General features: G+C 40.5%; 1 protein-coding gene across 16 annotated transcripts in view; it reads right to left on the reverse strand.

Moving 5' to 3' along the window:
* Window positions 1-27,602, reverse strand: part of PTPRF (protein tyrosine phosphatase receptor type F) — a 1,261,345-nt gene that overhangs the window by 46,604 nt on the left and 1,187,139 nt on the right. For all 16 annotated transcript variants that reach the window (XM_073643643.1, XM_073643644.1, XM_073643642.1 and 13 more), the window contains one exon: window positions 6,971-7,159. In XM_073643643.1, the coding sequence (XP_073499744.1) occupies window positions 6,971-7,159 (189 nt within the window). The remainder of the gene's footprint in view (window positions 1-6,970; window positions 7,160-27,602) is intronic.

Consider the following 27,602-nt stretch of genomic DNA (forward strand, 5'->3'; position numbering starts at 1 on the left):
TAATGGCTGTTTTCTTAAGACATAACTGTTGTTTATCGCCCTGAGGGCCTCAGGTACAGGTCTATCCATCGGTGTAACTATGGGAAGCCTACTCCAAGTCCAAATCACAGCTTAGCAGTTCTGCGGTTTGGGGCACAGGGACTGGTACAGGTTTTGCAATCAAGCCCAAAAGATTCATTAAAGGGAATCTGCCAACCCAAAATGCATTTTAAATCAGCTTTACCATGATATAGGGGACTTTCCCCCTATAAAAATCATACTAGCAGTGTACCTGTTACTGTTAGAGTGTCTCAGAAAATAGCTTTTAACTTGTATGCAAATAAAAGGCCTTCGGAGCAGCCTTGGCGTGGCCAGGAGATCGGTGCACCGTTATGCCCCCTTATTTTGCAGGTTGGGAGCTTTTCCCACTTCTACAACAGAGAGAGCTCCCCAAGTCAGCCGATGTGTGTACCGACACTGCCGATGCCCGGCTGCGTGTTTCTCTCTGGCTCCTCTCTGCTGATGCCACACTGCAGTGTACGTACGGTGTCAGCAGAGAGGAGCCAAGGAGTAGAACGCGCCCAGACACTGTGTGCGCATGCGACCGGGTACATGCCACGCTGCAATGTACGGTGTCAGCAGAGAGGAGCCAAGGAGTAGAACGTACCCAGCCACTGTGTGCGCATGCGACCGGGTACATGCCACACTGCAATGTACGGTGTCACCAGAGAGGAGCCAAGGAGTAGAACGTACCCAGCCACTGTGTGCGCATGCAACCGGGTACATGCCACATTGCAATATACAGTGCCAGCAGAGAGGAGCCAAGGAGTAGAACGCGTCCGGACACTGTGTGCGCATGCGACCGGGTACATGCCACACTGCAATGTACGTTGTCACCAGAGAGAAGCCAAGGAGTAGAACGTACCCAGCCACTGTGTGCGCATGCGACCGGGTACAAGCAGTGAATCTGCGCTCACAAGCTACCTGAATTTAGGAAGCATTCACTCTGGGAAGAGAGCCTTGTCAATCAGAAGCCCCTAACATGAAAAATGAGGCTGTGTAATGGTGCACCTTTACATCCATTCATTTGCATGCAAATTAAGTCATTTTCCCAGGCACTGCTAGTATAATTTTTATATATATCATGGTAAAGCTTGTTTAAAATGCCTTTTAGGGGAGACAGACTCCCTTTAAAGAGATTATCTGGGACTCTTAGAGTGGTTGTTTATCCTTAGGATAGGTCATCAATATCTGATCAGCTGTTCCCAATGCAGGCGGCGGCTGGTTGTGCTCACTTGCGGAGCAGAACTACACAGTTCCGTCAACTGCATGGTGATCGTGACTCTAATAGGGTGCGGATGTGCAGTGCCTGGCCGTGGTCACTGCACAGTTGACGGAGCTATGCTGTGCACATCTGGACAGCATCGGGAACAGCTGATCAGTGGGAGTGCAGGGTGTCAGACCCCCCCCAATCAGATATGGATGACCTATGCTAACGATTGATCTACTAAAGTCTTTCTCTTGTTTGTGCAGCAATGAAGAAAAAAAAAAGTCACAGATGTCACTTTTGGCAACACCACAATCAAAACAAGGGATCCAGGACCCGCAATATAAGTCCGTGTTCACTATCCAGATATTAAAGACCTCGGTGCTAAGTTTCACGACTGAATGTATAATAAAATCACTTCATCGGCTTTTCGTCCAGACAGCAGCCTAGCATTTCCATCTGTCTTGGGTCAGGGACAGGTAACTATGGTTTGTGAGAGATGCCAGAACTGTGAAGGTTAAACATGGGCGACACAGGATATTATTTTATATGCCATCTCATCAAGCTTTGATTTGCAGTCAGATTTCAGGGTGAAGAGAAGATTGTGCAATTGCTTAATGTAAAAGAAATCGGCCAAATGAAAATATACATACAGCCCTTCAGATAAAAGAGAAAATGTTGTGTGTTTTTTTTTTAATATTTCAAGCAGGGCACACAAAAAAAGTCTCCAAGTGTGATTAATGGTTCGCTATTTTTTTTACAATCAGGATGCTTGTCAGTAGAGGGGATGTACTGCGAGAGATCGGACTCATGATATGTACCCAATTCCTTTGATTATTGCCACCAATTACCAAAAATTACTTTAAAGGGAATACGGTCACCAGGTTTGTGCTAGATAATCGGAGAACGGCATGATGTAGAGACAGAGACCCTGTTTCTAGGAATGTTTCACTTACTGGGCTGCTTGCTGTAGTTTTGATAAAATCACTGTTTTATCAGAAGATTATAATTAGAGAACTAGTAAACCTGCTGCCATGTCATCCACCACTGATTGGCAAATTTCTGCCTATGCACAGTGAACACAGAAAGCGGCCAAACATTGATGTGCGCATGATTATACAGAATTCAGCATTCAGAGAACTGCAGCAGAGAAAACTGATTTTTGTTAAATTTGCTTTTGCCACGATTATTCTGTCATGTAAATAAGCTGCTGATCATCTGATGAGTGAGCAAAACGGTGACATTATCTTTTGCGAAGCATAAAGGATCATCGTTCTCAGCAGTGTATTGTCCAATATCAACAGTACTTCCACTGCTGAGAACTATGGCAGCCTGCCAGTCAGTCTGTGTAAGCGGATCTTAAGTGACGAATAGCTGGAATCAGGGTCTCTGCCCATACATCATGCGGCTTTCAGATGAGGTAGCAAAACCTGGTGACAGATTCCCTTTAAAGGGGATCTGTCTGCTCTCATGTCTGTTTTAGTAAATACCTCTATTTCCCATTAAATAACGATAGTGAAGCATCTTTCTCCATAGCTGTGTTGTGGAGTCACTCCATTATTCTGCCTAGAAATTCATGAAGAAATTGACAATAGATATGGTAACTTTCAGAGTTGTCAAAGGGGTGTGTCTCTACACTGAATGATAATAGCAGCAATGATTAGACAATATCTAGGATGTGCAAGGACATGACCACAAATGGAAACACCACTGCCCCAATTCATCAAAAAGTGCCCAGGACTGACGTATTCTTGCCAAAAGTTCCAACATTTTTGCACTAAACTTGTGAGACATTTCAAAAGTTTTTTCTCCAGAATTGTGGTCAAAACAGTTTGGTGAATTGGGGGCAATGTTTACATTTTATTCTTAAATTTCTAGGAGGAAAATCAGAAGAATGGTGCATTGCATAGTTGTAAGAAAAGGTGCTCTCGAATTATCTCATGGAGAATACAAGTATTTACTAAAACAGACAAGTCAGGAAGGGCGATAGGTCCTGACAAAGTGTTCCGCTTACCTACCCATAGAAGTTGTATCCTAGAGATCTAATATGTCAACTTCATTGTTGTCATATAAACATGTAGACCCAAATTCCCACCTTCACATCCTCTCTTGTTACTGAGTAGCATTAGCTCTACGACTGCACAGATTTTGGGACTTCCTTTGAAATGAAAAGATTATTTTAAAAGGAAATAAAGGACTACAGATAATGGTGGTGAAGAACTGATTACAGGATTTGACTTTTTATCTTTCATGATGAAACATGTTTGTCAGGAAACGTAACAATATATTTCACCCTCTTTTTATTTATTGGCATATGTGCCTTTTGTTACTTAATAACAGTGGGTAAATATCACGTGTGTACAGGCTCTTATTTTTATGAGATCCTGTGAGCTTTGAGTCTATTGGCCTGCCCCCAAACCATGTAACATGCTGATGCGGTTTTTCCAAGTGAATTTGTACCTTAGAAAGTTTTGGATTTGTTACGACAGACAAAGGCTTACAATGGCTTCGTATCTAAATCAACCAGTAGGTTATTAATCTCACTTTGTGACAATGCAGGGAAGCATTTTGTATCAATGTTTGAATTAGCAGGCAGCTTGTATTAAAAGGTCAGTTGCCTTTTGTGCCGCTGTCTGAATGCTGTCTGACATTCAAACGTGGATTTTTGGCAGTGGTGTTATTGTTCTGCAGGGATGATCCCTGTTATTTCAGGACAGAGAGAGTTAAACAAACAAGACAAGGAAGAAAGCAGAATATCAAAGCACTTTACATTGATTCACAAAGTCCATCAGACATCTGATGCCCTGCAGCCCTCATGGGCACTGGGAGTAATATGTAGACAATTGAGATATGCAACCCGATTACTTCAAAGCTGTTCCAGCAGCTCCATACAGGAATGAAAACTCCAGCAAAAAAAAAAACTATTTCTAGTTTCACACCAGTGACCAAATTCTGTCCATCTAAAAAGAGCATTGATAATGGTTCGTAAACTGTAAAAACAATGTGCAGGTGCTTACTATGGTCAGCACTGCTTTTTTCTCTAAGGGCGACTGCAGATGAGAGTATGAAAAATCGTCCGAGTTTCATCCAGAAAACTTGAATAATTTTCATCCGTGCGTCCCCTTTCTACGTCCGTGTGCAATCCAATTTCATACATCTACACTAAAAAATGTACATAATTTTACATGAAAATACAGTTTCCTAGGTGAATGATAGAAATGTATCCAGAAAAATCAAATACCAGATGTGGGATCTGATTTTTTTTTACGCACTCATAGACTAGAATGGGTGAGTCTCATCTGAAACTCAGGAGATAATATGGCATGCTGCGATTTTTATCTCAAGGAAATCGTTCATCTGAACAGCCGTATTAAATAACATGGGTCAGTTTGCTGTACTTTCCGATCAAAAATCAGACAGCACATGTGCAATTTAAGTGCTCCCCCGCATGAGTCCTTAACTGATTAATTAAACAAATGCTTACTGTCTTTTATGATAGGAAACCATTGTACTAGGACTCCTCACCTTTATATTGTTTTTTTTGTGTGATTAACAGCTATTTATGTGTCTATAGAACCTGGTGTTCCCCATTCAATCCATTGCTATTGTTTTCAAGGCCTTTGTTCAATGATAGTTGAACTCAACAAGCATATTACAGAAAAACAAAACAATGAGTAGCGTTAAAAGCAGTATGATTAGGCGGAATTATTACAACCCTTATTCAGGAAAATCAACATGCCAATAATCTGTACAATGTCACAAAAGACCAATTCCTGGGGATGCAAATTTTGTCTGTGCACAAATTAATTAAGTGCATTCTTAAGAGTGTATTGTCTTATTCTCAAGAAACAAGTTAAAGAACTGCAGGTCAAATAATGGCTCAATGAGATACATAACCTAACCAATAAAGTTTTGCCACCTATGTACAGCAGTATAACTACTATAATACGCCCCATGTACAAGAATATAACTACTATAATACTGCCCCCTACATACAATAATATAACTACTACAATACTGCTCCTATGTACAAGAATATAACTACTATAATACTGCCCCCTATGTACAATAATATAACTACTACAATACTGCCCCCTATGTACAAGAATATAACTACTATAATACTGCTCCTATGTACAAGAATATAATGTGGATATGACCAACTAGGAATATTTATCAATGTAGAGATCTCTTCATAGGTGCTAAGGATATCTCAATGATCCACACATTACCAAAAGTTTCTAGGGAGATAAAGTGAAAAGACTGTATTAAAGGGAACCTGTCACCATGAAAATTCAGTCCAACTGCAGGCTCCGTGTGATAGAGCTGGGGGAGGGAAGTAGATTGCTATATAGTTTTGTGAGAAAAGATTTGGTATAACCATTGTATTAATCATTTCATCTTCTGTTCCTTCTGGGATTTTCGGTCCAGTGAGCCGCCCTTTCAGTGACTGACAGCTATATCTGTATGCACACGTCTACATAGATAGCTGTCAGTCACTGATCGGACCTCCTACTTGACTGAAAATCCCATAAAGAGTAGAGGATTAAATGATCAATACACAGGTTAATCCAAATCTTTTCTCAACAAACTATACAGCAATCTCCTCAGCTCCCTCTGCCCTATAACATGGGGACTGCAGATTACACTGGAATTTCCTGGTGAATGATTTCCTTTAAAACTTGGGAACATTTTCAGTTGTAACAGTATCAGTAACTCTGATAGGCAGTTTTGCTTCTGGGGATCAGTGTTCAGAAGAAGAGTGCACCGGACATAGGCGTCCATGTGGGAGATACAGTATGTGACAAGTAAAAAGCCTTCACCAATGTGCTGATCTGAAAGTTTCAAAATCATTTCACCCGTCAAACGAGCGATTTGTTTCTTTCCATTGGGTGATTGGCAGCCTGTTTACTTATGCTTGTTCCCGATAATCGAGCAGTGTAAACGCACCCTTAGTGTTCATTGTACAGAATCACGAGCTCTTCTCAGACTCTCGGCTACACCAGTAACTAAGGACAGTTGCACTTACTGCACAGGCCGATCTGTCTCCTTCGCAGCTTTAATGATTGTGTTGATATAACACATTCTAATGATAACGTTGCCCTTTCTTCCCCACATTCACGTCCTGCTGCATAACACTGTTAAAAATAATTATCACGGGTGATATTTTCTTTGTGCGCAAGATTACGACCTGTTTGCAGGAGGGGAAAGCTAAAAAGGTCACAGCCATTTTACCATAAACTCCGGATTTATAATAGTAATTAGCCCCCCTCCTTTTGTAGCGAGTGTTGGGGGCACAGCCTCAATCTACATGTCGGAATCAGTTCAGTAATTACATAGACTTTACCAATAATAAAGTTTGTCAAAGAAAAGATTGGAGCAGACACTGATTACAATACAAGCATGGAAAGTAACATTGTGCTGAGGGATGTGACAATATACCGCAGGTGAGAGATGGCGGTGTGGTCAAGTAACGGTTACTGGCTTCATTAGCTCCACATTCTGAAAGATACCGAGCAATGATATCCAGGAACGAAGGCACAAGATGTGACACTAGCAATAACTACACTGACCATGACATCGTCCTGTAGATGAGGGGTTCAGCATCAATGCCCTAAACATACAATTCATTACGAGAATCAACAAAAATATCAAAATTTTAGCTCCAACTTCTAAAAAGAAAACATCTGTTGCAATCCTTACTGGACAGTCTATACGTCCTACCTGATCGGAGTTGTTTAATCCTTCCATTACTGGTAGCGGTGTCCACTGGAAGGAAATCCTTATACCAGGAGATCTCAGGATCTGGGTTTCCGCTAGCAGCACAGAGCATGGTGGCCGTCCGTGTCTTCTCCACCACTTTGAGCTGGGGTCCCATGTCAATAATGGGGAACCCATGAGGCAACTGCTCTTCTGCAAAACAGAAATTGCCGCTGTGTTAGACAAATAGCGCTTTCCTTCAATACTAATTTACACTAATAATAAAGTGTATTCACAGGTCTATTTTTGTTATCAGTTTAATTAGTGTGCTCCATGGTTCTGCTCTACAATAGCATGAAAAGCCATTAATCATCAGCTATGTCAGAAGTAATGGTAACCCCCTCCTCCCCCCTAGCCCCCATCAGCCAAAGAACCAAAAGTTATTACAGCTATTAAAGCAGTGAAACACATTAGTACAGTATCTCTTCTATGAAGCTTGTACAATGCAGAGAAAGAGCTTAAACCATACCCATTACATGTCTGGTAGGAAGCATATGGCGGCTTCTTATAATCTCCAAACAATATTTTTTGCATTCGCCTCAGTAACCGTAAATGTATAATTCCTTTTTTTTCAGAGATCCTTTGCATTACACCGTTTCTTAAGCAACAAAGAGTTGACCTTATTCCTAGCAGATTTATGAGGAAAAGACCCATCATGCGTTCCAGAGTTATATTTACACGTTATTACAAACACCCTCAGGACTGAATAATTTACTGCTTTTGTAGTATAACAAGTAAAATCTTTTAAAGGGGAAGAAGAATAGGTCAGCAACAACTCAAGATGTTAACAAAGCAGGAATTACTAATGTATCACTGAGCTGTAAAATAAAAATTACAATTGCAAATAAAGAGAAGAATTTATGTGCGGCAAATTTCAGTAATACTCAGAAATGCATTAACAGAGAAGAGGATGGAGGATGCCACCAAACTGGGCTGAGACTAAGGACACCACCGAGTCCATACAGTGATATTCATTAACGTAATACTTTAAGAAGGTTGAGAAACCAAAGTATCAAAAACTCAGGGGAATGCTTTAAGTTTACTGAGGAGTCAAACAATGCCCTCATTGTTTGTGTGGGGTGAAAGAGATACCCATGGCAGTGCCCAGATGTCTGACTTACCCTAGTTGCATTTCTATAAGAGTTGCAAGGGTAGTTTTATGTTATTGTCATCCATAAGCCACATGTAACACTATAAGTGGACTGCATTGAAATAATTTGACATTTGATGCAAATACTATACTACTGACACTTTATAATTATTACTGTAAAATACGTTGATGATATATGATGCTAAGTAACTGTATCAGTAAACAGGTGGTGGAGCTGGACTGAGAAGTTTTTTTGTTTTTTTTCTCAAATTTGGGTGTAAATGCTTCTGTCTAACGTCTCAGATGTATGTCACAATACAAGAGAACTGCATGTAGTAGAAAACAATTATACTAACATTTACCATCCTGACAGAGGCCAAAAGGACCCATAGATCTGTTTAGTCTATGCGAGGGGACCTTTCCTGAAGCGTTTAGCAAATCAAATGGATGATACAAAGACAGTGTGAATGTAGCCTTAGAGAACAGAGTTCCCTAAATGAGCCCGGTGAGGATTATCTCACTCCAGGAGAGGGCTGGCATACGAGGCATGGCAGCCGCAGTTGGAGGCTCTGAACTTCGTGTTCATTACGAGGCATTCTCCGACTTAATTTGAATACACTCAGAGGCACAAAGAGCTGAAAGGCACAGCTGAGCCACTGATATGCAAAGCCGTTGTCCTAGTGCACGTAAAACAAAGGCCTGGTAAGGGAGCGGGTTATAAATACACATTTAGCTGCTGAGACACAGTCATAACTTTCAACTACTATTCAAAAATGAAAAAGCCAACGGCCTGGGAGACAGGTAAATAAATAAAAATCAGAAGGCAGGATTTCTTTCCCCCCAATTAACACTGAATGTTGTGTGGAGGCGTGGGCGGACTGCAATTGGTAAGTGACTGACCCCCCTGCTGGGTGTTATAAACAAAAGACCCTCCCTTCTCTCAAGGTGTAGAGAGGCCGGTAAGCTGCAAAATTTCCCAGAACCTGGTGACTCAAGCAGTGCGGCAGTATACAGAGCGGCGTTACAGCACAGGGTCAATACCGAGAAACAGAACACACAGTAACTTCTCAAGCATGAAGAATAATGCCATCATATTATCAACAGGAATAAAAAATCTATATATTTTTTTTCACTAACTTTTAAAAGGCAAGATTCCAAAATAATTTTAAGCAGCGTTATTCTTGTTATATCCGTTTCCGGGAAAGCAGGGTGACAATACTGGCAGATCCCAAAAGGTTTTCACTCAACTTTCCCAAAGGCCTGAATGGGTCTGTACAGGTAAGAGAGAATGGGATGTAGGGAAGCTAGTCTGATGGGCAATGAGGTTTCCGAACTTCTTGTTACACACCGGCATGTTACCCCTTAGAATCAGACCTCTTGCTTTGCACTCAAGAGGGGCAAACACTGTTAAAACATTTGTCTGCAAATAGTGTCCGGTTTGGCTTTTATCCTAAGTCATGGCTTTTGCCCAAGGCTAGTCTGGTCAGGTGAGGTATTCTTGGTCTTGTACTAAAAACAATTGCTGGGCCACTTATTTCCCATATGTCAAGAAAACTGAGAGCTTTCAATGTGCACGGCAGCGTACCTCTGTCACAGTTGTAATGAAGGTGACTGTATGACAGGCGAACACAGTCTATTGCTCCCAGGAAGCCTAATGTTTGTCAGTGGGATAATAAATCTGCAAATTGCTTCACAAGAGAGCAAGAAGACTTGAACTCTTGTACCAGCTATTGGAAGTAGCGATCCTAAAAGTTAATACTGCCCCTTGAGCAAGACTTGCCACATGACTTCGAATAAAAGCCAAACCGGACACTATTTGCAGACAAATGTTTCAGAGTGTTTGCCCCTCGTGAGCGCTAAGCAAGAGATCTGATTCTAAGGGCTAACATGCCGGTGTGTAACAAGAAATGCAGAAACCTCATTGCCCCCTGATGATCACTGCTTTATGTTACACCTGCAGAAATATTTTCATTTGATATGTATGACTGCCATCAGCATCTTTTATATCACCCCAGATTTAATATAACCTGTGGAGACATTAACATCCATATCTGTAACGTATATCAGATGCTGCAATGTTAAGATATATTCACAAGGGGCGGATTTGTTGCAGAATTTTCTGAGACTGAAAATCCTTTTCCGCACCTCTAGAGGTTGTTTTTGCACCAGGTGCATAGACGTCTGAAAGCTACTATTCAGATGGATGGGACAGCTATCAAAATTTATGCAACATATTTGCCGTAGCGTATACATAAAAGTTACAGACTTGGTTCCAGATTCATTGTTTCCATGCACTTTTTTGTTCTGGAGTAAAAATGGTTCTAAAAGGGACTTTGCTTTTAGCACCTTATGCATTACTTTATTTGTGCCTTCTTTACTTTGGTCTTTTATTTTTACAATGAGGGCGTGATTTTCTGTATCCAGATGTTTTAGCATAATTCATCATTTAAAATTTTTGAAAAATTGCAACATTTCTGTGCAATTTTACTCCAGTACCCTAGCGGTGTACAAAATCTAAATTTTATTTTTGCATAGTTCAAGACTTTTGTTTGAAATTTGAAATGATTTATGCACAAAATAACTAAAAAAGACAATAAGAAAAAAAAGTATTTCTGATTTTGCACAAAATTAATCAACCTGTATGCACCATTTTGATGAACTCGGCACAAAAAATGTCAAGGATAACCACAAGGCAAAAAAGAAAAGTAACTTAAAAAAAGCGCAAGTGATGAATCGATGTCTTGATGTTCCTTGAAACTCTTATTCTTCTGCACATGGCAGCTGAAGGCAGAATTTTCTACCTATCCTTATCAGTAATAGAGGAAGCGCAGCTTTATCCAATATGCAAAGTCCTGGAGCGCATGTCCTGCAAACATCCGAGTCCTCCTCACAGTGAGAGCAGCAACAAATCTGTTCTATAGTGATTAGCCTGGCCAGCAGCGACTCTGACATACGGACGAGCCGCAGCCAGCAGGCTCCAGGGCCAATTCAGCGATCGTCTGTAAGAAGGTAATTAATCTAAAGCAGGTAGTTTTCCTTTTTAAAGAGTAGCAAGACAGCTCTTGGAGTAATTAATGCACTGCTGACCCGTCCTATTGATTTATCCCAGCGCAAACACAGGTTGATGAACAGGAAGCAGTGTGGCAGATCGAACAAACCTGGAACTTAAACAGAGACCGAGGTGACTGGCGGGTACTATAGACAAGTGCTTGGAAAGACAGCAGCAATACGGATAAGGGGTGAAGGTCTGTGTATATAAAAATATATAATTACTACCCATCGTGTCATAAAATAAATCCTTATCCCAGTAACCCACTAAATACTCTCCAATAATTTTAGTACCACTTTTGACTCATCATGTTTCTTTTCTATTCACAAATAAAGCTAAATTCAGGATTCTATTGGTTTCTTATTACCAAGTTATAGTGCATTATGGGAAAGTTAGGGTATGATGAAGCCTTGCGAAACAGTGTGTGCATGCGACACGGGCCGGACTCGAGTTCTGTTAGGTACCTGGACTGACTGCACTTAATAAAGGCTTACAAAAAAAAGATTGGCTAGTGCCAGAAATTCTCTGTTGTGTTTGTAGAGTTTGGGCATGTTCACACTTCAACATAAAACACAATAAAACAAAGGCTTACATTTACATTTCTGATTTAAATTTACAACTGGTCCACGAGAGCATCTTGGCTTTTCCAAACAGAATCTTCAAAAACAAGTAGTAGGCAACTTTTTTTTTTTTCCAAAGAATCACCCTAAATCTGACCAGATTTCCGAAAAATTAGTTGTGGAAACTAATTATATGAATAAAATGCAAATTGTCCTTTGATTTTATGCAGGTTTCGTTTGACAGAAACCTTACAGATATTGCTTAGCCAATATGTCGCACGTCTGACAGAGGAGCATATGACTCAAGGAAAACAAATAAGACTATCCTGGAGCGACAGTCAAGTTCTCAGGTGGTCAGACAATCCCAGAACTGCTGCGGCGCCTCTAGATAAACAATGGCTTTGGCTTGTCTGCTGAGGCAGGTCCCATGGCTGTCCCTTATATATCCAGGGTGTAATCTGCAGACATGTCATTTGTTTGTGTAGAGATTATGAGTCTGGCCTGATCCAGAGGAAACTGCACAGTGATCAGCCAGAAGCAGAGGTTGTAGATCCTCAGACAGGTCATCTGGTCAGAGCTCTGTGACTTCCTCCATGGTCTTCTATTATGGACCATGATCGGGGCTGGAATTGCTTTTGAAATCTTATTTCTTTCGGTACAACACAGACCTTCAGCAATTTGATAGGGCCTTCTCACTAATGTATAAAATTGCAATTACGGATTAATGGGGACGGTCATGAGAATGTGTGACAAACTTGTGACCTTAAGTGCCGGTTGGTCTCTGTGATTTTTGGTTAATGCCCCTTGGACCGGGAACATATTCATGATGGACGCTGTGCGCTGCTCATGAGTGATAGCTGATTAAGGTGCAGTCACTTTCTAGAACTTCATACTGGGGAGTTATTCTTTTCTCAGAGGTTTCCACAGTCATTATTCAAGCTTCCTTTACAATCTTACTTTCTGACTTGTGAGGGGTTAAATCCATGCCAAACATCAAGAGAAGCAGAGCAAAGTACTGCCCCCAGTCTAGAATCGATTGAAAACAGAGAAAGAAAAGCCTGCTCCTTCTGACACTGCCGCTTATTAGTGAAGGTCCGCCATTGATCAGAGTTTAGATGGGGGATCAGGCTGCAGCTCGTAGAGAACCTGAAAACAGAGATGGATACAGTACATGGAGGTGGATTCATTAAATGGGCTGCCTCAACTTCTTAAATGGGTAAGATTACAAAAAGATTGAAAAAAAAAAAAAAAAAAAAAGCAACTTTGCAATTTTCCCCTTATCTCAAGAACGGAGGAATTTTTAAGGTCATAGTTTTATAGCTCATTGACTATGTTATCGACTACCCCTGCTGTCCAGTAGAGGTGGCCATATTCCTAGGTAAGGAAGCGTGCTTGCAAGCTGTTTGCTATAAGCTTACAAGCACAGCTTCAATGCTCCTGCGGCCGTCTGATGCTCCAAAAGCAAAGCTGCCTCTGCTTGCGGCATGCAAGAGCGCATAGTTCAGTAGAGCAGCACGACCATGTCACTGGTCTGTACTGTCAATCTTCAGGAGCGTACCGGCCCCCAGCAGGCTGGGAGGCAGAGGAGCAGTGAATTCCTGGAAGAAGATCAGACAACCCCTTTAAATGAAAAAAAATACACATTTGGTCAGTCTGAGTGTGCATGTGTTTTTAAAAGGGACTGGATAGTAAATCGCTGCCAGACACATCTATCCTATCCAGACACCTCTATCCTATCCAGACACCCCTATCCTATCCAGACACCCCTATCCTATCCAGACACCCCTATCCTATCCAGACACCTCTATCCTATCCAGACACCTCTATCCTATCTAGACACCTCTATCCTATCCAGACACCTCTATCCTATCCAGACACCTCTATCCTATCCAGACACCTCTATCCTATCTAGACACCTCTATCCTATCCAGACACCTCTATCCTATCCAGACACCTCTATCCTATCTAGACACCTCTATCCTATCCAGACACCTCTGGTAGCTTCTCTCCACTACATCGTCTGTGCATGGACTAGACACAGGTAATAATCGCTACATTAAAACAAGTTGGTGATAAAAGTGTCAGAAATGAAATTGTTATTTCATTTTACTCAACATAAAATGATGATGATAATGGATGTCCCTAAACTGAAGCTCAGTGTTTATAAGGCGTGCAAAACGACAATTAATTGGCCTTTGAGAAATATCGCTAGACGACTTAATGGCTGTGTCCTTCAGTCCATCTCATCCTTGAAATATCGAACCTCTTAGCACTGACACTTTCCTAAAATTTCATGAGCATGAACAGTAGTTAATAAGCTGTGAATCAGCCTGGACGGGTTTCATCTGCACCCCCTTTCTTGCATTCGGCCACATCACTGAGGTCAACATAAAGTGGCTGATGTAACGGATGAGGGAAATATTAAGGCGATTCGATAGTTTACACCTTTATTTCATCTCAATGACAGATAGGTTATAGCAGTTGGGGCTACATCTGACAATACAGAGCTCCAAATACTGTGGATAGACAAGAGTTACATTATACAATTATCTCAGCCTGCTGACCCCACAAGGGGGCGCTGTTCACGACCTACAGAACATCACCGAGGTTAGGCAATGGCACAATGGCTGATGCCAAGCCGCTTTTCCTGCCTCTGCTTGCAGCTTATTCACATTACAGTCTTGGTATAAGGGTTGTATTGTGCAGCGTCCATACTCTAAAGTGGGGGAAATATTCTCTTATTAGAACAGCACGCACTGGCAAAGTCAGAATGCTATGGCCAAAATGTAAAGCATTTTGGCTGCAGTTATGCAAGTGCTTGGGAATTTTAATGGAATAGTTCGGTTTTTCCAGGATCCCTCCTTAACATACATGTCAGACCACCAGCCATCATAGTCTCCTCTTTTGCTTTTTTCACCAGATATTGAATGTTCACAATAAAAATTTTTAAATGTGATGCAGAGATCTGCTTCTATGGAAGCCTCACGATTTCCACATTCAGTGCCAATTAAAGGGCTGTGTTTGCCCCTGCAATGGTAATACCCGATACCACACCTTCATACATTAGTTAATTACACATTTAATCAAATCGACAACATTAACATTTAACTTTCTCAGCTCATTTTTGATTTATCCGTGTCTTTCAACAGCTGCAGGGCCTGGAAAGTGTTATTCTTCTAAATAGAAACGATGTTTTATATCGGTTTTTGAAAAAGACAGGAATCTGTGCCATTAAAACCATTTTCCTAAATATTCCCCTGTATTGTGGATATGGTTAATCTGGAGTTTATTTTGCTTCCTATGTACAAGAATATAACTACTATAATACTGCTCCTATGTACAAGAATATAACTACTATAATACTGCCCCTATGTACAAGAATATAACTACTATAATACTGCTCCTATGTACAAGAATATAACTACTATAATACTGCCCCCTATGTACAAGAATATAACTACTATAATACTGCTCCTATGTACAAGAATAGAACTACTATAATACTGCTCCTATCTACAAGAATATAACTACTATAATACTGCTCCTATGTACAAGAATAGAACTACTATAATACTGCTCCTATGTACAAGAATATAACTACTATAATACTGCCCCCTGTGTACAAGAATAGAACTACTATAATACTGCTCCTATGTACAAGAATATAACTACTATAATACTGCCCCCTGTGTACAAGAATAGAACTACTATAATACTGCTCCTATGTACAAGAATATAACTACTATAATACTGCTCCTATGTACAAGAATATAACTACTATAATACTGCTCCCTATGTACAAGAATATAACTACTATAATACTGTCCCCTATGTACAAGAATATAACTACTATAATACTGCTCCCTATGTACAAGAATATAACTACTATAATACTGCTCCCTATGTACAAGAATATAACTACTATAACACTGCTCCTATGTACAAGAATATAACTACTATAATACTGCCCCCTAGTACAAGAATATAACTACTATAATACTGCTCCTATGTACAAGAATAGAACTACTATAATACTGCCCCCTAGTACAAGAATATAACTACTATAATACTGCTCCTATGTACAAGAATAGAACTACTATAATACTGCTCCTATGTACAAGAATATAACTACTATAATACTGCTCCTATGTACAAGAATAGAACTACTATAATACTGCCCCCTGTGTACAAGAATAGAACTACTATAATACTGCTCCTATGTACAAGAATATAACTACTATAATACTGCTCCTATGTACAAGAATATAACTACTATAATACTGCTCCCTATGTATAAGAATATAACTACTATAATACTGCCCCCTATGTACAAGAATATAACTACTATAATACTGCTCCTATGTACAAGAATATAACTACTATAATACTGCCCCCTAGTACAAGAATATAACTACTATAATACTGCTCCTATGTACAAGAATAGAACTACTATAATACTGCCCCCTAGTACAAGAATATAACTACTATAATACTGTTCCTATGTACAAGAATAGAACTACTATAATACTGCCCCCTGTGTACAAGAATAGAACTACTATAATACTGCTCCTATGTACAAGAATATAACTACTATAATACTGATCCTATGTACAAGAATATAACTACTATAATACTGCTCCTATGTACAAGAATATTAATATTATAATACTGCCCCTATGTACAAGAATATAACTACTATAATACAGCCCCCTATGTACAAGAATATAACTACTATAATACTGCCCCTATGTACAAGAATATAACCACTATAATACTGCCCCCTATGTACAAGAATATAACAACTATAATACTGTCCCCTATGTACAAGAATATAATTACTATAATACTGCCCCCTATGTACAAGAATAGAACTACTATAATACTGCCGCCTATGTACAAGAATATAACTACTATAATACTGCCCCCATCAACAAGAATATAACTACTATAATACTGCCCCCTATGTGCAAGAATATATCTACTATAATACTGCCCCTATGTACTAGAATATAACTACTATAATACTGCCCCTATGTACAAAACTATAACTACTATAATACTGCCCCCTATGTGCAAGAATATATCTACTATAATACTGCCCCTATGTACTAGAATATATCTACTATAATACTGCCCCTATGTACTAGAATATAACTACTATAATACTGCTGCTTTGTACAAGAATATATCTACTATAATACTGCCCCTATATACTAGAATATAACTACTACAATACTGCTGCTTTGTACAAGAATATAACTACTATAATACTGCCCCCTATGTGCAAGAATATATCTACTATAATACTGCCCCTATGTACTAGAATATAACTACTATAATACTGCCCCCTATGTACAAGAATATAACTACTATAATACTGCCCCCTATGTACAAGAATATAACTACTATAATACTGCTCCTATGTACAAGAATATAACTACTATAATACTGCTCCCTATGTACAAGAATATAACTACTATAATACTGCCCCCTATGTACAAGAATATAACTACTATAATACTGATCCTATGTACAAGAATATAACTACTATAATACTGCTCCTATGTACAAGAATATTAATATTATAATACTGCCCCTATGTACAAGAATATAACTACTATAATACAGCCCCCTATGTACAAGAATATAACTACTATAATACTGCCCCTATGTACAAGAATATAACTACTATAATACTGCCCCCTATGTACAAGAATATAACAACTATAATACTGTCCCCTATGTACAAGAATATAATTACTATAATACTGCCCCCTATGTACAAGAATAGAACTACTATAATACTGCCGCCTATGTACAAGAATATAACTACTATAATACTGCCCCCATCAACAAGAATATAACTACTATAATACTGCCCCCTATGTGCAAGAATATATCTACTATAATACTGCCCCTATGTACTAGAATATAACTACTATAATACTGCCCCTATGTACAAAACTATAACTACTATAATACTGCCCCCTATGTGCAAGAATATATCTACTATAATACTGCCCCTATGTACTAGAATATATCTACTATAATACTGCCCCTATGTACTAGAATATAACTACTATAATACTGCTGCTTTGTACAAGAATATATCTACTATAATACTGCCCCTATATACTAGAATATAACTACTATAATACTGCTGCTTTGTACAAGAATATAACTACTATAATACTGCCCCCTATGTGCAAGAATATATCTACTATAATACTGCCCCTATGTACTAGAATATAACTACTATAATACTGCCCCCTATGTACAAGAATATAACTACTATAATACTGCCCCCTATGTACAAGAATATAACTACTATAATACTGCTCCTATGTACAAGAATATAACTACTATAATACTGCTCCCTATGTACAAGAATATAACTACTATAATACTGCCCCCTATGTACAAGAATATAACTACTATAATACTGCCCCCTATGTACAAGAATATAACTACTATAATACTGCTCCCTATGTACAAGAATATAACTACTATAATACTGCCCCCTATGTACAAGAATATAACTACTATAATACTGCTCCCTATGTACAAGAATATAACTACTATAATACTGCCCCCTATGTACAAGAATATAACTACTATAATACTGCCCCCTATGTACAAGAATATGACTACTATAATACTGCCCCCTATGTACAAGAATATAACTACTATAATACTGCCCCCTATGTACAAGAATATAACTACTATAATACTGCTGCTTTGTACAAGAATTTGGACAGAAACTGGCAGAAGGTTTTTTCTATATCTGACTGCGCCACATCTTTGGATTATTGGTATGTATGGAATATGATAAGTTACAGAAGTGTCTACTCTTCGTCTGAAACTGTCCAGCATTACAAAAAAAAACCTCTGAAAGCCTCATTATTCGTACAATTTCCTGAAATCGTCATTTTGTGCCTCAATTACATATCTCAGCAGAATGTTACAGACAGAGGTTGAACAACCTGTAATAAAATAATAGCAGCAGTATTACAAGTGATGATTTCACACACTGTCACCAATAAAGAGAGAAAAATTTTACCCTAATGAGCACAGGAGACGTCTTGCTCTTGGTATCTCAGTGGTGGATGCTATGACCCATAGGTGAGTTGGGATGAGCTGATCACTGTCTATTTACTGCAGGCTCGTTAATATGGAATGTGCCGTTATATACAAGACTTTATTAATGATTATTTACATCAGGAAAACAATGAAATATATGCTAAATAAAAGGCAAAGATCTAAAAGGTCACATATATCCCAAATCGCGGAGTGTAATTGCTCATTATATATGTACATGTCATATTGGCATCTCATCTATTTGTTTGCTTGACTTCCTGCATGATGTGGAGTCTTTCCAATCATAACTATCTCCATACCTTCAAATTAACCATTAACCAACCTTTCACCCATAAATACAAAAATAGAAGTTTGCAGCCGTTCACTGACAGCAAGCAGGTATCTTAATTTAAAAAAAATACACAAATGGGGGAGATGTAGTAAGAATACCTTTTTGCATGTCAATCTAAGCCGTGCAGTGAGTAAGATGTGCCAAATTTGTTAAGAGCCAAATGCGTCTTAATTCCATTTGCCTGTCTGCGTGCAAGAAAATAAATGTACCCCGACCAAGAGCAGGCGTAGTAGATCTGTGCTATAAGTTACGTAAATTTATTTTCTATTTAATCTGAGAGCAGCATAATATTGGACAAGAAAGCCCGATTCCAGGGATCTGTCACTTATTAGGCTGTGCGTTGTAGTTTCAATACGATCAGTGTTTTATCAGCAGGAGATTATCACTGCTGGACTAGGTCTCACATGCAGGGAAGTCAGGCTAATATGTCTAACCCCGCCCCCACCACTGATTGGCAGCGTGCTAAAAATTCCCAGTGTACACAAGATGTTGCCAATCAGGGATGTGGGCGGGGTTATACACGGCTCTGCATTTGAGCACTGCTACATCTACAGCAGAGAAAACAGGGATTCTATCAAAACTGTAGCAAGCAGTGACATCGCAGTAATCAGGCTCTCTGCCCCTATATAATGCTGCTCTCAGATTACATAGCAAAAATCTGCTGACAGATTTGCTTCAATTACATATCCAAATGAAAGGTCATCAATATCAAATCAGTGGGGAGTCCGACAACCGTCATCTCTACCGATCAGCTGTTATCACGCCAGTGGTGGCCAGATGAATGGAACGGGAAAGGTAGACCAGCTGATATTTTACAGAATCAGAGCTGATTTGCAGATCTCTGTAGCAGCTGCTACCCACTGAACGGAGTTGTGTTGTCCAGCTCTGCTCAATTACATCCAACTGCCATCAGGGATAACATGGCTGCCGGGTGTCGGACCCCTACCGATCTGATATCGTTGACCCATCCCAAGGATAGGTTACCAATATTATACGCCGGGACAACCCCTTTTAGTTCCTAAATGACAAGTTTGCTGCGAAAATCAGGAAAAAAAAAAAGCGTGCTGTAGTGGAAGGACGTTGGATTGTGCACAGCTTTTATTCACTAAATAAAAAAGGACTTATTTTTTTAGGGCAAAATTCTCTTTGGTTTTGTCATATTAAATGTGCTCTTGAATGAAGCTATCTAGTTTGGGGAGGTCAGATTATCAATACTTTACTGTGCGATAAAACAAAATTCTGCTGTAACTATTTATCGAATCCTCTGCTGCCAACAAAGGTCTACTTAAAATATCACTCATTCCCAACAAACAAAGTCCCCATAATACAGTCACAGTAACGGATGTAATCACATAAAACTCTCCTGAAGCCAATGAAGAGTTGGCGTGGAGCCTGAAACGCAGAGTGCAGCTGACAGAGGGCAGTAGTGTTATACAGGAGACCACAAAATGCATTAGGAAGGAGAATTATCATAAACTTCCAGAAAGCTTTCCACATCAAAGAAGTTGCTGAGACATTCGCAGATCTGGATGTTAAATTCTCAAAGACGCAAAATGTAAATATTACAACAGTGTTCTGCAGATAGGGCTGAGATGAGGCCGGGACATCCAGCCATTAATGTTACATTGTGTCCAGCAGGCAACAAAATCTTTTTTTGTTCAGATACAGCAATGCAGGTCATAGACAGACAGCTGGGTCCCAGAAACATATGGAACTATGGAAAACCCACATGTAGTTTTCAATCATAAAATGTATTCTTTTTGTGCAATACCTCAGCCAACACCTCCCATGTATTTAATAGAAAATCAACCGCAAATGTCACATATGGATACTTATTACTGCACATATCTAATGTCTGAGAACTGAAGTAATAATGCTGGATCAGACAACGAGAGAGGCCGAGGGGCGCACATAGAAATCATGGGGCTCCATAGCAGAAGTTCTAATTGCCCCCCCCCCCCCCAACAACAACAAAAACATAATATTCGGCGGGGTCACAGAAGAGCATATCTCACAACTTTGCAAACCTTACAAATATTCCCCTTTTATTGCACCCATAAAGTATTATGCCAATAAAAGTGCCACACAAACACTGTATGATACTCCCACAGTGAATTCCTCCACACGCACAGTATGCCCCATTGTACCCACACCTCAACTTCCCCAGCAAAAGTATGGTGACCCCAACACAGTATGATCCCCCAACTGTGACTCCCACACAGCCCTTCCTGCAGTATAATGGGCCTACACCTCACCACACTGTACAATGGCCCCCACTAGCCCTCCAAACAGTATGATGAACCCCACACAAACCTTCACACTGTATAATTGCTTGCATACAGTATAGTGGCACTCATATAGCCCTCTATAAAGTATAAAGGCTCCCACATAGCCATCAATATAGTCCTTCATATAGTATACTGCACCCCATAGTCCCCAATATAGTAAAATGCACTCTATAATCCTTCGTATAGCATAATGCACTCCCCATAGTTCTCCATATAGTATAATGCACTCCCCATAGTCCTCCATATACTATAATGCACTCCCCATAGTCCTCCATAAAGTATAATTCACTCCCCATAGTTCTCCATATAGTATAATGCACTCCCCATAGTCCTTCATATAATATAATTCACTCCCCATAGTCCTCCATTTAGTATAATGCACTCCCCATAGTCCTTCATATAGTATAATGCACTCCCCATAGTCCTCCATATAGTATAATGCACTCCCCATAGTCTTCCATATACTATAATGCACTCCCCATAGTCCTCCATATAGTATAATTCACTCCCCATAGTCCTCCATTTAGTATAATGCACTCCCCATAGTCTTTCATATAATATTATTCACTCCCCATAGTCCTCCATTTAGTATAATGCACTCCCCATAGTCCTTCATATAGTATAATGCACTCCCCATAGTCCTTCATATAATATTATTCACTCCCCATAGTCCTCCATTTAGTATAATGCACTCCCCATAGTCCTTCATATAGTATAATGCACTCCCCATAGTCCTTCATATAATATTATTCACTCCCCATAGTCCTCCATTTAGTATAATGCACTCCCCATAGTCCTTCATATAGTATAATGCACTCCCCATAGTCCTCCATTTAGTATAATGCACTCCCCATAGTCCTCAATACAGCATTATAGTCACCGCAATGTATTCACTGATTTTTAAAAAAAATACATAACTCTGGCACAGGGCCCCCCGGCTAAGGTGGCCCATAGAATCTGCGTTGTTACTGGGTAAGATTGAGTAACTAGAGTCCGATGCCCTGTTGAAAAATTTGGACCTGGGTCCCCCCCCCTTCATGTTGGTCAGATGTATGGGCCCTTGTAGCGTTCTGAATCCTCTAAGAACATGTGTATTGCCCCCTTCCCCCATTATGTTGTAACGGCCTTCATCCTGGGCCCCTTCCAGTCATATATGCCCCCCGTCCTGGGCCCATTCCTGGTATATAGGTCAGTGCCATGTCAGTGGTCGGAGTTAAATTTCACATGATGAACATTTGTTGTGGTTGAAATCGCCCATTACTATCAGCTTTAGTTTAATGTGTATGGTCACCTTTAAAGACCCCCATACACATAAAATGAGTGAAAGTCCTGGAAGTCATCCATACCTAGTATCGGCCAATCATCTGATGTGTATGGTGACCTCCTGACTCTTCACCAACAAATGGATTTGTTGGAGTTTTCAATCTTTTTGTTCAGCGGTGAAATAAGTCGCTTCTAGAGGAGTCTGGCAGCGGTTCTCTGATAACGAACACAGGAGCGCATGGCCGAGTTGAGCGTTACTGTGTATGGGAGAGTTAGGAGAGAGCTACCGGCCGATCAATCGTACAGACGACAGCCATCTAATGTGTATGGGGACCCTCAGGCTATCATCAATATCCATTCATTCTGGTCTTGTACAATCACAGGATTGGCATTTTCAGCCCTCCCCGTGAATCCTCTTTTCCGCCCCTATGGGATATTTCCGTAGGCTTGCTGATTAGATTGGAGTTTGCACAGTGACAGATGCGTACATTGAAATCTGCAATATTTTAATAAACGCGACCGCTCCAATTATCGTCTTGCAGAGAAACTCAATAAAGAAAGGCAATAATCTGCTGAGATGATATTTTAGAATAACACATATTTGACCTTTAAACATTCAGAGTGTATTGTATGCGCAGCACTCGTCTCCTGGCTCAGAAATAACACATCTGAAAGCACCGGCTGGCACGGAGTGGGTTAAGGCGGAGGGTCAGCATATGGAGAAGGAGACCCCCGAGTAATGAGATAGCAGCTAGAGAGAGAGATACATGGATCCAAGAACAGTTGTGGATTCTCACAAAGCGCATCAATTATTCAGCCCAAGCACAACCTGCAGAAAGACAGAAGAGGCAGGAGGAAGCTGATCCTGCTCTAATGGGCTGAGACGTAGCTGGATGTTTCTAGCCCCCAATGATGATCTCATGGAGGCAGAGATGTCTCCATCTTGTACAGGAAAAGCAGTGCTGGCATCATTTACAGTGTAGCTATAATTTTCAGCATCATTTTTATCATAGCGCCACTTTCCTGCATCAATTCCATATTTATTCCATAGTGATTCATCTTGAGTTATACACTGCTCAAAAAAATAAAGGGAACACTCAAATAACACATCCCAGATCTGAATGAATGAAATATTCTCATTGAATACTTTGTTCTGTACAAAGTTGAATGTGCTGACAACAAAATCGCACAAAAATCATCAATGGAAATCAAATTTATTAACCAATGGAGGCCTGGATTTGGAGTCACTCCCAAAATTAAAGTGGAAAAACACACTACAGGCTGATCCAACTTTGATGTAATGTTCTTAAAACAAGTCAAAATGAGGCTCAGTATTGTGTGTGGCCTCCACGTGCCTGTATGGCCTCCCTACAACGCCCGGGCATGCTCCTGATGAGGTTGCGGATGGTCTGTGGGATCTCCTCCCAGACCTGGACTAAAGCATCCGCCAACTCCTGGACAGTCTGTGGTGCAACGTGACGTTGGTGGATGGAGCGAGACATGATGTCCCAAATGTGCTCAATCGGATTCAGGTCTGGGGAACGGACGGGCCAGTCCATAGCTTCAATGCCTTCATCTGCAGCAACTACTGACACACTCCAGCCACATGAGGTCTGGCATTGTCCTGCATTAGGAGGAACCCAGGGCCAACCTCACCAGCATATGGTCTCACAAGGGGTCTGAGGATCTCATCTCGGTACCTAATGGCAGTCAGGCTACCTCTGGCAAGCACATGGAGGGCTGTGCGGCCCTCCAAAGAAATGCCACCCCACACCATTACTGACCCACTGCCAAACCGGTCATGCTGAAGGATGTTGCAGGCAGCAGATCGCTCTCCACGGCGTCTCCAGACTCTGTCACGTCTGTCACATGTGCTCAGTGTGAACCTGCTTTCATCTGTGAAGAGCAAAGGGCGCCAGTGGCGACTTTGCCAATCCTAGTGTTCTGTGGCAAATGCCAAGCGTCCTGCACGGTGTTGGGCTGTGAGCACAATCCCCATCTGTGGACGTTGGGCCCTCATACCACCCTCATGGAGTCGGTTTCTAACCGTTTGTACAGACACATGCACATTTGTGGCCTGCTGGAGGTCATTTTGCAGGGCTCTGACAGTGCTCCTCCTGTTCCTCCTTGCACAAAGGCGGAGCTAGTGGTCCTGCTGCTGGGTTGTTTCCCTCCTACGGCCCCCTCCAGGTCTCCTGGTGTACTGGCCTGTCTCCTGGTCGCACCTCCAGCCTCTGGACACTACGCTGACAGACACAGCAAACCTTCTTACCACAGCTCGCATTGATGTGCCATCCTGGATGAGCTGCACTACCTGAGCAACTTATGTGGGTTGTAGAGTCCGTCTCATGCTACCATGAGTGTGAAAGCACAACCAACATTCAAAAGTGACCAAAACATCAGCCAGAAAGCATTGATACTGAGATGTGGTCTGTGGTCCCCACCTGCAGAACCACTCCTTTATTGAGGGTGTCTTGATAATTGGCAATAATCTCCATCTATTGTCTATTCCATTTGCACAGCAGCATGTGAAATTGATTGTCAATCAGTGTTGCTTCCTAAGTGGACAGCTTGATTTCACAGAAGTTTGATTTACTTGGAGTTATATTCTGTTGTTTAAGTGTTCCCTTTATTTTTTTGTGCAGTGTATCTTCCATACATAACATTCAACAGAAGCATTTATTATTTTGCTGTATTCCTATTAGCTCTCAGGACACATACTCTGATGGCTCACTGCTGGTTCAGGGATTTTGTGTATTTTAGGGTAATAATGACAGTATCAGATACAATTCCTAATGTTTATTAGTCTCCTGCAGGCTCATAGTTTGTACAGAGCACCCTCTGCTGTAAATTATGGGAGACTTTAGGCTATGTGCACACAAAGTGATTTTAATGCGTTTTTGCAGTGTATTTTCGCTGCAAAAACGCATTAAAATCGCTTGCAATAGGTCTGCCATTTACTGCAATGCAAATCCGCATGTACTGTGCACATCATGCGGAAATTTCCGCTGCGAATTCGCATTGCGGTAAAAAACGCAGCAAGACCAATTCTTTTACTTTTGCTGCCTGCTCGGTGCTTGTAAATGGCAGTATTCAATATATAACCTTTGATAACACTGTTTTTTTTCACCTCTGCGATCCTTTTGTAAAGAACAGACAGCAATTAGCAGAAGGGTAAAATGTTATATAAACGCCCTATAATTCTCTTCATTCCGGGGATTTTAGTAGCAGCTCAGATTTAGCCTTGGTGAAGAATATCAAAGCTCTGAAAAAAACTATCCATCTAGTGTCATACCGCATATGCGGCCTTCAGTTTAAGTCTCAGGGCGGATTCAGCGGCTTTATTCCTGCCTGTGAATATTAAAAATTAAATAATAACTATTGGGAATAGGAGTTGAAGGTCGATGAAGGCACTTGATGTGTCGATGCCGAACTGTAGCTCCATCTATGGGTGAATTACAGAGATGCAGAACCCAACGCCACCGTGCAATCTGACAATCACTGAAGTATTTAATATAGAAATGCCACATCACGACAAGGGCAAAAATATTGAGTCGAGCCTCCCATTAGGAGGGGGGTCATGAATCACAAAAGAACCAACTCCATAATAAACATGTAGAATAGGAGAACAATGGAGTACACAGGTTAATTGAATATACAAAAGTGAATTGTATTAGAGAAGCTCTGGACAATAAATAGAAAAAGTCAAAAAGACAAGCAAAATATGCACCCCAGCAAACAAGGCAACCAAGCAACTTTATGTAAGTTCTATTAATAGGTAAAAACTAAGGGCAGCACAATAACCACCCAAAGAGTGCCCAGACCCATATATACACTGTGTGCAGAATTATTAGGCAAGTTGCATTTTAGAGGATTATTTTTTATTATTGATCAACAACTATGTTCTCAATCAACCCAAAAGACTCATAAATATCCAAGCTTAATATTTTTGGAAGTTGGAGTGTTTTTTTTTTAGATTTGGCTATCTTAGGAGGATATCTGTTTGTGCAGGTATCTATTACTGTGCAAAATTATTAGGCAACTTAATAAAAACCAAATATAATCCCATCTCACTTATTTATTTTCACCAGGTAAACCAATATCAGTGCACAAAATTTAGAAATAAACATTTCTGACTTGCAAAAACAAAAAAATTAGTGATGAATATAGCCACTTTTCTTTATGATGACACTCAACAGCCTTCCATCCATAGATTCTGTCAGTTGCTTGATCTGTTTTCGATCAACATTGCGTGCAGCAGCCACCACAGCCTCCCAGACACTGTTCCGGGAGGTGTACTGTTTTCCCTCCCTGTAGATCTCACATTTTATGATGGACCACAGGTTCTCTATGGGGTTCAGATCAGGTGAACAAGGGGACCATGTCATTATTTTTTCTTCTTTTAGACCTTTACTGGCCAGCCACGCTGTGGAGTAGTTGGATGCATGTGATGGAGCATTGTCCTGCATGAAAATCATGTTTTTCTTGAACGATACCGACTTCTTCCTGTACCACTGCTTGAAGAAGTTGTCTTCCAGAATCTGGCAGTAGGTCTGGGAGTTGAGCTTCACTCCATCCTCAACCCGAAAAGGTCCCACAAGTTCATCTTTGATGATACCAGCCCATACCAGTACCCCACCTCCACCTTGCTGGCGTCTGAGTCGGAGTGGAGCTCTCTGCCCTTTACTGATCCAGCCTCTGGCCCATCCATCTGGCCCATCAAGAGTCACTCTCATTTCATCAGTCCATAAAACCTTTGAAAAATCAATCTTAAGATATTTCTTGGTCCATTCTTGACGTTTTATCTTATGTTTCTTGTTCAAAGGTGGTCGTTTTTCAGCCTTCCTTACCTTGGCCATGTCCCTGAGTATCGCACACCTTGAGCTTTTTGATACTCCAGTAACGTTGCCGCTCTGA

This window comes from Phyllobates terribilis, unplaced genomic scaffold (assembly GCF_046119375.1).
Source record: "Phyllobates terribilis strain yellow unplaced genomic scaffold, ASM4611937v1 Scaffold_8__6_contigs__length_399053987, whole genome shotgun sequence".
In the NCBI taxonomy this organism is placed as follows: domain Eukaryota; kingdom Metazoa; phylum Chordata; class Amphibia; order Anura; family Dendrobatidae; genus Phyllobates; species Phyllobates terribilis.